At 36.8% G+C, this 11,212-nt stretch overlaps 2 protein-coding genes across 2 annotated transcripts; one reads left to right on the top strand and one right to left on the bottom strand.

Moving 5' to 3' along the window:
* Positions 1-588: 588 nt before the first annotated feature.
* Positions 589-3,436, bottom strand: LOC103338445 (ent-kaurenoic acid oxidase-like). Its single transcript, XM_008241646.2, has 9 exons — positions 3,053-3,436; positions 2,481-2,805; positions 2,226-2,375; positions 1,891-2,142; positions 1,735-1,818; positions 1,587-1,665; positions 1,290-1,396; positions 968-1,086; positions 589-878 (listed from the first exon to the last, which is right to left on the bottom strand). Exons 1-9 carry the CDS (start codon positions 3,295-3,297, stop codon positions 788-790), a joined length of 1,452 nt encoding a protein of 483 aa, XP_008239868.2. The 5' UTR covers positions 3,298-3,436; the 3' UTR covers positions 589-787.
* A 5,414-nt stretch (positions 3,437-8,850) lies between these two features.
* Positions 8,851-11,212, top strand: LOC103338242 (protein NRT1/ PTR FAMILY 2.8-like). Its single transcript, XM_008241427.3, has 3 exons — positions 8,851-9,000; positions 9,105-9,322; positions 9,558-11,212. Exons 1-3 carry the CDS (start codon positions 8,892-8,894, stop codon positions 11,070-11,072), a joined length of 1,842 nt encoding a protein of 613 aa, XP_008239649.2. The 5' UTR covers positions 8,851-8,891; the 3' UTR covers positions 11,073-11,212.

Here is an 11,212-nt window from a genome sequence, read left to right as displayed (position 1 = left end):
TTCAATAATTAGTGGTCATTCATGTATTTTATTTTATTAGTTGTATTGATTTATCTGAAATTTGAAATTTGAAATTTATATGAAATTTGAAACCAAAAATCTTATCCGATATGAGTAGTATTGACACGTAGGAACACAAAAATCTTATCCGAAAATATTATCCAAATCAAATGTTTAAGTAAACAAAGTTGTGAAAAAAAAAAAAAAATGAATAGTATTTGCCATGGCAAGCCTAAACTGCTGGAAACACACTTTGCTGGGGGCTAGGGCAAGCCACTATTCACGTGAATAGTAGCCGCCCTAGGGCTCCCCTTGCCATGGTAAGGGGCTAACTGGTGGAAGTGCTCTAAAAGATTAAGCGAACTCATAACCAAATTGAAAGTAGAGGACACAAATTGACTTTCACTGTAAAATATTCGAGGCTTCACTTGAGTAAATGAGTTGCTGCAATTTAGAATATGTGGTCACTCTGCTCACTGTCACTTGTCCATGAAACGAGAAGACTTCCATGAAACAGAGATACTCAATATTGATGATAGCAAGTCTCTTTAACGTTCAAAATTACATAAATAAAAAGATATTAAAAGATAAATAATGAAGGAGTTAAGAATTCAACTTCATCAAAATACCATTTATGGCTACCCAAACACATATATGTGAGTCTGTGACACGATTCATAGCTTAAAGTAAAAAGGGTTTAATTTTTTTTTTTCCTTTTTCTTTCGGTTTGCTTTTTGTCATGGGAAAGGAGGGACGACAAGGTAGCATTATGAGAAAAAAAGAACTCCTAAAGTTTGTTAAAGGTGATATCAACCCTATCAATGGGTGTTGGATGTGGAAGATAAACCATCTCTGCATCTGGGTTGAGTAGTTCCCACCTGAAAAATTCAATTACAATAAAATTCATCATAATTATTGTCTCCAAATTTTAAACCATATGCATTATTGAAAAATAAAGTTACTTTACTTGTATCCTGTGCACAAATGATGTAACAAGATTGCAAGTTGCATCCTAACAAGCATGTTGCCTGCACAGATTCTTGGTCCACCACCAAAAACTTGGTATGTTCCAGGCCTAGCTGGTTCCTGAGGGATTGAATCAATAAGTAAATTATCTCAAATTAATACATAGTAAATTTAGGTTTTAGCCACACAAAATTTTCACTTTTGGAAAAAGTCAAAACTTAAAAATTAAAAATTAAAAAAAAAAAAAAACTATCAACTTTCAAACAAAAAACATACAAATGTAAAGGATTCGTTAGGAAATTCAAAATAGATAAGGGGCTTACATTCCATCTATCTGGGTTGAAACACATAGGATCATCAAAGTTCTCTGGATTTGTGTGAATATAGCGAAGCCAAAGAATCACTCTCCAACCCTTAGGTATTATATAACCTGCAAAGATTTACCATCTTTTGATTAATTAACTAGTATTATATGTAAAACTTCAGTTGAAGTATCCCTCAAATATGCTTATTTGAGGAACACCCTTGTAGGGTCCACTCCGTATTGTATTTGACTAATCTAAACTGTCTGTTTTGTAGATACTCATTCAAATATCATCTCTACAAAAAAATGATAGTACCTTTATACTCAACTTCCTTGACAACCGATCGGAAATGAAAAGCTGAAATGTTTGCCATTCTTATTGTTTCTTCCACCACCTGTATGTATTCAGATTAAGTTCCTTTGAACAATTTATATTGCAATCTATCTACAAAATGTATATATACCTTGTTTGTGTATTTCATTTTTGAAACATCGTCACTTGTAATAAACTCTCCTTTCTTGTTCTGACTTATAGCCATATTCTCCTCCTGTAAAACCACAAGAGAATCTCAAGATCACGAGATTAATTACTTAATTAAGAATATGGGATGGTGTCATACCCGAAGCTTTTTCAGGACATTAGGGTACTTGGCAAGATAATATATAGCCCACATTGATGCAAGGGAAGTAGATGAATATCCTCCAACAACAAGGCTCACAATATTGTCCAGCACCTCTTGGTCACATAATTTGTTACCCTCATCATCTATAATCTGCATAAGCCCATCCATTAGGTCATTTGTCACCACTTCTTTCTGGGTTTTTTTCTTCTCAAGCTCCACCATGAAAATATCCTCAAGCTTCTTCCTACACTGCAGATTCATCCAAATTTTTATAGGCAAATAGAATATTATTAGTAAAGTTTTATGGTGAATAGTATGTTAAGATTACAAACCTGACGAGCATGGTGAAAGGCAGATCCAGGAATGTTGAATGGTTGAGCTCTAATTCCTTTGACCAATCCATCAAACAAGTTGTCAATGGTATCAAGGAGAGGTCCTGGTTCCAAACTTACGAATAATTGTCCAATATTTTCAAATGTTACCTGCTATTATATATCACACATAAGCATCATATATTTTTATATAAAATATATGAAGGGTACATATGGAGGGTACATATGGTTGTACATATGTTTTGATGAATTTACCTTCTTTGTCTCGTCATATGCTTTGATTCTGCCCTTCTGAGCCCATGACTCAAGAGCAGCTATGATGCGAGGTTGGACCATTGGGGCAATGCGTCGAAGAGCATCTGGCTGATTAATGACATTTGTGACATAACTTCTAAGCCTTGCATGAGATTTTCCATGGACAGCCACCAAGGAAGTATAACCCATGAGATCAACACTAGGCCAATTTAGGATGAAGGTATCGTCGGATTGAAAGACAAATTTGTTGACTGCAGGGAAGCATGCTATGATGGACGGTGATCGGAAGAGGTAGGTTCTATACATTCCTACTCCATCTCCATACCTGATAATATTTTACCAAAATAGGTCATATATTGATCCACCATTTGATAACAAATGAATGAGCAATATTATATATGTCATATTTATGGGAAGAGAGAGAATTATTTTGATGTTACAAGCGTTGTAAGAGAAGATTCTGAAAAACTATGACATTACAATTTCCAAACTTATGAATAGAAGAATATGCACCCTCCAAACAAAAAATTTATACAAGTAAACTTAGAAGAATGCAGAGAAATAAACCATACTTTGCTCGTTTAGCATTGATAAAGTCATCTGGACGACGAAGAACTTTGAAGTACCAGAGGAAAGTGAGGACTTCACCAATAAATGGAAGTCCCATATGACCGGGCGGTAATTTGGCATTAGTGGCCGAACGTCGTAGTTTGAGAGGAAGCACATACCAAAGCTCATTCCACCACCACAAGAGCAACCCCAACAAAGGCAAACCTCCCAAAACCAAGGCCACCCACACCCCAAAAGAGATATCCATGCACAAAATATATATATGCAAAGCCCCCTTCTTGGCACTTGTCCTAGCGTAGCAACTAATTTGTGTGATCACAAGCGCACTTGGCTGTATATTTATGGTTGATTCCGAGTTGGTGTGACCAGGTAAAGCAAATAGACAAAGCAATTAGCATAAGCATATACCAACCAACCCCCAATGGAATCTACAAACCCAGCTTTGGTCACGCACTTCAAATGGCATGAAAAATACTCTCCCTTCTTCTGTCCAATCAGATTAAATTGTACGTCCAATCTTCGCTTAAGAAATTAGTAATCTGGATAATCATGTCTTATTATCTGATTAGTAGTTTGATTATTCGTGTGTCCCTCCAAATATGCTAAGCAAGGCCTCTTTGGGATATATACTGTTGGTAGATCCCAAGTTGATTATTCGTCTTAACCAGGAATTAGCAAGTAGACAAGGAGACCAACCCACCGGAAACCTACAAATTCCTTGCCTCGGTCACGCTCTTGTATTATTAGTTGTAGGTGGACTTATGTGCCAAAGAAGGAAGCTGTCACTTGTATTAAATTTAGAGAGACGAGTTAGTGTCCACTACTAGCAACACCGATATTGTCCACAACTTAACTACTTACAAAGCTCAATAGATGTGGGGTTTTATCACAAAATGTCTCAGTGATATTAGTAGTGAAATCATTCATTATATATTGTATTTTATTTAGTTAAATTTCCGATGAGACTTATATTCTTCAACAACCTGTAGCTACAATTGATTTTGTGTCTTATTAAATTGGAGGTATTATAAACTTTTTAGTTAATTTGAAAAAAACTGAGTCAATTTTGTTTGAGTTTTAAAATACAAAACAGAATATTATTGCTCGCATGGTATCATCTATGCTTAGCATCTAATCAAATCAATGGCCTCGTCGTTGTCCCAAGTAAAAATCCCTTTCATTTGTAGGTGAGAAATCATTCAACCTCTATCTCCTTGTAAACTAGTTGTCCCGACAAAGGGTAAAGATAAAACTTTCAAATCTATGTTACTACGTAGCTCGAATTGGGAATTAGTTTTCAATTGACATGGTGTGTGTAAATCACCTAAACTTCTGGGGTGTTTGTGCAATTAAACTAAAAGCTTAACCACTTGTGTTTGTGCCACATCTATGTTTACAGAAACCTTTTTCATATATATATATCATGCTATATTCTCTCAAATATTACTCTGTGAGAATATCATACAAAACAGAATATTATTGAGACATGAAAATCACATACATGCATGAGACGAGATCAATCAATCCAATTAAACACCGTTACGTACTAAGAAAATCATATTTATGTATCACATCTCTAATATAGGAAAAATTTAACTATCTTATATTATAGATTCCGCTTATATTAAAGACAGTACACAAATGTGATCTCCCTAGCATTACCATATAATACTTGACCTTTTTGGCTTCATCATGCTTTGATTCTACCTTATGAGTCCATGACTCAAGAGAAGCCCCTGTGGTTGGTTGGACGAGGAGGGCGATTCGCCTGACAGAGTCTCTGGCCTGCTTGTTACATTTGTGACGTATGTAGCTTCTAATCCTTTTATGGAACTTTCCTTGAACAGCCACTACAGAATTAGAACCGATAAGCTGAATGTTGGGCCAGTTTAGGATGAAGATGTTGTCTGATTGGAATACTTGACAAGCATGTTATGAATGGATGGTGATCCAAAGAGGTGTTCTATTTTGCATGTGACACATGTGCTTAATTTAATGAAACATATTTCTATTTTTAAATTTTGCCAATCAACTGGTGTTGTAGGTGTGAAAGATAGATGATTTCTGCATCTGGATTGACAAGTTCCCATCTCAAAATTACATTACGATAAAATTCAGTAATGCCTTATAATTATGGAATCGGAAGCTCGTTCTGCAACATCTGCTTTGAAGTGGGCAGAACAAAATCATTATGGAATCTGATTCTAAGATGCTTGTGGATGGGGTTGCTTGCCCCAATCTTGGAAGAAATTAAGGCTCTTTCCTCTAGTTTCTCTGAGGTGTGCTAGAAGTGGGCTCCTCGGAGTGTAAATCATGCGGCTCACTTGGCTGCTAAGATAGGATCGCGAGCGTTGGAACCAGAGTGTTGGGTCGGGAGACCACCACCATCTCTAGTAGGTGTGTTGGTGTCTGACGGCCTGCCTTGGCCCCCAACTGTTTGATTTTTCTGTGGCAAACAGGTTTGCTGTGTCTGAGTTCCTAGTGTGTTCTCTGTGGCCCTGTTTCTACCTTGGTTTCGTTTATGGTGCTTCCTTTCCCTTTGTTTTTCCTTGCCTCTGTTTTTGAGGTTTCTATGAAATTCAATTGACCAAAAAAAAACAAAAATCTTCACTTAAGTTATAACTGTCTCGTGCAAGACCGGCTATACTCTTTAAATAGAATATTGTGAAGGTATAGACGCGCGGCTATACCCTATAAATAGTATATTTTAAACGTATAGCCGCCCGGCTATACCCTTTGAATAGAATGTTTTTTAAAAGTTTGCTGGTGCAGCTGAAGCACTTCTTTCTTCATCCAGCTCCATGTACAAAGCCATCAACGACTTCCTATCCAACCGGACCTGTCTCTTCAATTGGTGCAAAATGGAATCACAATTGGGATCATTTGAATGCTCCCGTCGGCAGATTCTAACACAAAGTCGCTACTTTTTTTCAGTATAGCGACCCTGGGACCATTTGTAGCTGAATCTGTAAGTGAACTCAAAAAATAAGTTTTCATTGATGTAGAAAGCCAGAGCCAGTACATCAGTGAACTCAAAAAACCAGCTCAAAGAAATGAAACAAAAGGCATAAAGTCCACTATAGCCATAAAACTCATTACATGCATAAATCCTACTAAAGACATAAATTGATGCCTTGTTGATCTGATCAATTGTACTGTTGTAATTTTCTGATGTGTTTATTTTGTCACAGATCTGGGCTGCTTGATAAGAGCCAAATAAGAAAATTAAAACTGGACAATTTTTCATTATGTATTTATTTTCATGGCAGTCGAATCGAGATCACATACACGAAAAAAATACATAAGTTCCATCAAAAGAGACCAAACTTATAATACCAAATTACATATTTTGCATGTTGCTTACAACCACAAATGGAAAAGTTAGCCAAAGAAAAAAAAAAAAGCCAAAAAGGAAAAATGAAACAATTATTTTTCATTTTTGGCTGAATGTGGTATCAACCCTATCAGCTGGTGTTGGGTGTGAAAGATAAATGATTTCTGCATCTGGGTTGATCAATTCCCACCTAAAAAATTCCATTACATAAAATTCAGTAATGCCTTATATATCATATATAAAACTCCAAGATCAATTTGTTTGTAGACAAATGGTGTAAGAAGATTGGCAGTTGTATTATAAAAAGCATGTTTCCGGGCATATTCCCAGGCATAATTGATTCCTGACAAATTGGAAGCACACACATGGTGATCTTTAATTAGTTTATAATTGTGTATATATTATTTATATTTAATTAATTTATGATCATCAAAGCATTTGTGTGGATATATCGAATCCAAAGAATCACTGGGTATTTTTCAGGAAAATTAAGAAGATTTTTACAGTATCGCCGTGCGGCTATACTCTAAAGAATATTTTATAAGTGTCGGTATAGCCGAGCGGCTATACTATTTGAAAGTATATTCGTTCGGCTATACTATCTGAATAGAATATTTTAAACGTATAGTTATATTCTATAAAATATTTTAATAGTATAGCCGCTCGGCTATACGATTTAAATTGAATATTGTAGATGTATAGCCGATCGGCTATACTATCTGAATAGAATATTTTAACCGTATAGCCGCTCGGTTATACATAGTATAATACTGAATTTTGTAAAAGTATAGCCGCGCGGCGATACTCTCTGAAATAGAATATTTTAAATGTACAGCCGGTCGGCTATACTATTTAAATAGAATATTTTAAGAGTATAGCCGCGCGGCGATACTAAATATTTTAAGAGTTTGCTGGCACAGCTCAAACACTTCTCTCTTCGTCCAGCTCCATGTACAAAGCCATCAGCGGACTCACTATCCAACCTGTTTCCTTTGCCAAAAACAGGTGTTCTGTCTGCATCATCAGTTAAATCATCACCTTCTGTCAATAATGGCACTGCAGAGGCTTTGGGATCTTCCTGACTGCTACACAAATTCCTTCCTCCAAATCAGTTAATGGTTTCCAAAAAAGAAAAACTCATATCAGATTTTACAGATAATGCGGCATTTCAATAAGTAAGCCTTTTAAAAAATTATAAAAAAATTAATTGCTTTCCCGCCCGCTGAGAATCACTGGTAACAACATCTCGATTAGTTTTGTTGATATAAACTTAATGATGGCTGACAGTTAACAAACAACATCATGATCACTCTCGTTTAAATATTTTTCATGCTCATCCATAGAATAGATTCTCATCCATGAGTCTTGTTAATGTCTTGAGAAAGTTTTTTAGTGCGACGGTCACACCATCTTAGGAACAATTTATCCATGTGTGCATAAGTAAAAACCCTTTCGTGAACTAATTAAAGGACTGAAATCACTTGCCAGTCTATTTACCAACATAAAAATATTTAGTTTCTTGTTATGAATAGGGGAATAGAACTCGAGATTTCTTCCGACATTATTGAAAAAAAAACATATTAAATAAAAAACAAAGCTTATTTATTGATATACCCCCTGTGTTATGGTTAGGGAGGAGGATGGACAGCTGGTTCCTTTATTTATGAAAGTTTTTGTTTATTTTATTTTAATTTTTATATAATATTTAAACACTTTAATATGGTTTTTATATTTAATTTGGATTTAATTTTTTTAATAGCTAAAATTACTAAAATGTACATACCATGTGAGCGACTTAACAACTTCATTGAAGAAATTAATGGAATGGGGTAACGTGAGACACAAAATGTAAGTATAAGGGGGATAATTGAGATAGTTGAAAGTCCAGAAAGCATAATGAGACGTTAAGCAAATCACATGGGGCATATCAATAAATCAGCCTAAAAACAGTTGGATCAGTGAAGTTATAGTAGCAACAGCATGGGTCTATCATAGATCAGGCCCAACCCAACAGCACACAGTTCTGCGTTGATTATAAACAGTTAAGATTCTGAGAAACCTAAGGCTTAGGAGAAGAAGAAATTGTGCATATGTACGTTTCTGTAGTTTGTTAGCATATATGTGTGCGCTGTGTGGGCGTGAGCGCATGAGAAAATAATGCGTACGTAAAATTAGGATCCAAGTCAATGGCCATAACTCATAAGTCTTCACACATCCATAACAAACTGCTCCACATTTTGGTAATCAATCATCCATTTCACCATATCCGTTGAGACTTCAAATACTCAAATTGCAAATTTTGACTTAAAATCCAACCGTTTTCTGACCTGAAATCTCGGGCTAGTCCGAGTAAGCAGGCAGAACTACCAAGTCATAGCCAGTTTAGAAAACTTATCTCTTAAATAGAGAAGCTAAAACATGCTAATATGGTTTAAGATAAAGTGGTGAGCAAGTGAGAGGGGCAGAGAGAGAGAGAGAGAGAGAGAGAGAGAGAGAGAGAGAGAGAGATGGAGAATGTGAATGATTCTTCTTCACTAGAGCAAGACCCTCCTCTAAACCCACCTTCTTCTAATGCAAGAAAACCAGGAGGATGGAGAGCTATCAAATACATTCTCGGTACACAAAATTTTGCAATTAATGCGAAATTTTACAATCATGTTACTCAACTTTTTTTATGTGACTGATGATGGATTTTTTTTTTATTTCAACTTGATTTGAAGCAAACGAGTCGTTCGAGAAGCTGGCTTCAATGAGTTTGATAGCCAATATCACAGTGTACCTGACCACAAAATACAACTTGAGTGGTATATTTGTGGTAAATGTGGTAAATATTTGGAATGGTTCATCCAATATTGCATCACTAGCAGGAGCTTTTGTTTCTGATGCTTATCTGGGCAGGTTTCGTACCCTCATTTTCGGCTCCACATCATCTATCCTGGTAATTAACATTCATCTCTCTCTCTCTCTCTTTTCTAATGACATGCTCTAACTCTGGATTAATCTATTTGACAGCATCCATTTTTTGGAACATAAATAAATTTTAGGCACTTTTTCTTTTAAACATGTGCTTAGAAGAAGGGAACAAATCTCCGGTCCATCACAACCGGTCACTCTAGATCACTTTAGATCAGAAAAATGATGAACTTTGTATGTATGTTTGCATTTTTTTTTAGGGTATGGGAGTCATGACCCTTACTGCAAGTATAAATCAATTAAGACCCTCCACCTGCAAAGAGCCACCCCATTGCCCTGAGCCCCAGAGTTGGCAGCTGGGCTTTCTCTTCCTGGCTCTTGCATTGCTGTCAATAGGAGCAGGAGGGATTAGGCCCTGCAACATTGCCTTTGGTGCTGACCAATTTGACACCAAGACAGCTAAAGGAAGAGCACAACTAGAAAGCTTTTTCAATTGGTGGTATTTCTCTTTCACAGTTGCTCTAGTTGTGGCCCTCACCATAGTTGTGTACATTCAGACTAATGTCAGCTGGGCCATAGGCTTTGTTATTCCCACTGTCTGCCTTGCTTCCTCCATATCGATTTTCTTGTTCGGCCGCCACACTTACATTTACTTGAAGCCTCAAGGCAGCATCTTTTCAGACATAGCAAAGGTGATCACAGCTTCCTGTAGAAAATGCAGGGTTCCTGTTGGACCGGCTTCCGAGCACTCATTTTATGATCCTCCTCTAATTACTAATGCATCTGATCAAACACAGATGATCTTGAAGCTCCCTCACACTAATAGGTTCAGGTTCCTGGACAGAGCTGCTATAATAACTAGCCCAGATGAATTGGACAATCAAGGGAAGCCTAAGAGTGGTTGGAAACTATGTAGTCTCCAACAAGTTGAGCAACTCAAGTGCTTAGTGGCAATTCTGCCAGTTTGGATAACAGCAATTGGAACTTTCATGTCCGTGGACCAACAGAACACATTTGGGGTCTTACAAGCATTGCAAATGGACAGATCCATTGGACCCAAGTTCAAATTCTCACCAGGTTGGATGAATATCATATCCATGCTTGCACTTGCAATATGGATCTTCTTCTATGAGCGCATTTACCTCCCTCTAGCCCAAAAAAAGAGTACAAGGAGGAACAAAAGACTGACAATGCAACAGAGGATCAATACTGGCATTATATTGTCAATTGTGTCAATGTTAGTATCTGGGATCGTTGAAGAACATCGTCGAAAATCAGCTTTGAGACATGGATCATACATCTCACCCTCAAGCTTTGCATTGCTCTTGCCACAATTTTTCTTATCAGGATTGACTGAGGCCTTTTCTGCTGTTTCCATAATGGAATTTTTCACCATGCAAATGCCGGAGAGTATGAGGACTACTGCTGGGGCAGTCTTCTTTCTTAGCTTATCCATTTCAAGCTATATAGGCTCCTTGATAGTCAATATAGTCCACAAGGCAACTGAAAAGAAAGCTAAATCTCCATGGCTAGGTGGTCATGACCTTAACCAGAATAGGCTGGACTATTACTACTACATCATTGCTGGCCTGGGGGTTCTTAATCTTGTGTACTTCAATTTCTTTGCTCGGCGTTACGTGTTAGTTGGAAGACCTGGTAATGGGAGAAAGGAGATGCAGTTAGAGAATCCAGTTCTTCATGGTTCAAGAGATCAGTCCGAATGTGCATCAAAGGATGAGGAGAAAGGCCATGGCAGTGCTAACCTGATCCTTTAGCACCAATATTAATTTTGCTTCTTTTTTTCAGTTAAGAACTATATATATGGAAAATGGAGAGTACTATTATTTGTGCTATTTTGTTTGTTAATTAGGGAAGCGTATGCATGAAAACTGAACAGTATCAAGTTGAGCTGCTA

The sequence above is a fragment of the Prunus mume genome, linkage group LG7, assembly GCF_029339155.1.
Source record: "Prunus mume cultivar Tortuosa linkage group LG7, ASM2933915v1, whole genome shotgun sequence".
In the NCBI taxonomy this organism is placed as follows: Eukaryota; Viridiplantae; Streptophyta; class Magnoliopsida; order Rosales; family Rosaceae; genus Prunus; species Prunus mume.
This window is presented reverse-complemented; position numbering and strand designations above follow the sequence as displayed.

What these genes read in the sequence shown, in the direction of transcription:
- LOC103338445 (XM_008241646.2), bottom strand. Translation starts at nt 3,297, where the DNA reads ATGGATATCTCTTTTGGGGTGTGGGTGGCCTTGGTTTTGGGAGGTTTG. An exon ending in CATATGACGAGACAAAGAAG is followed by an intron (nt 2,376 to 2,480) that starts GTAAATTCATCA and finishes ATATAATAGCAG; the next exon opens with GTAACATTTGAAAATATTGG. An exon ending in TCAACCCAGATAGATGGAAT is followed by an intron (nt 1,087 to 1,289) that starts GTAAGCCCCTTA and finishes TCAATCCCTCAG; the next exon opens with GAACCAGCTAGGCCTGGAAC.
- LOC103338242 (XM_008241427.3), top strand. Translation starts at nt 8,892, where the DNA reads ATGGAGAATGTGAATGATTCTTCTTCACTAGAGCAAGACCCTCCTCTA. An exon ending in AGCTATCAAATACATTCTCG is followed by an intron (nt 9,001 to 9,104) that starts GTACACAAAATT and finishes CTTGATTTGAAG; the next exon opens with CAAACGAGTCGTTCGAGAAG. An exon ending in GCTCCACATCATCTATCCTG is followed by an intron (nt 9,323 to 9,557) that starts GTAATTAACATT and finishes ATTTTTTTTTAG; the next exon opens with GGTATGGGAGTCATGACCCT.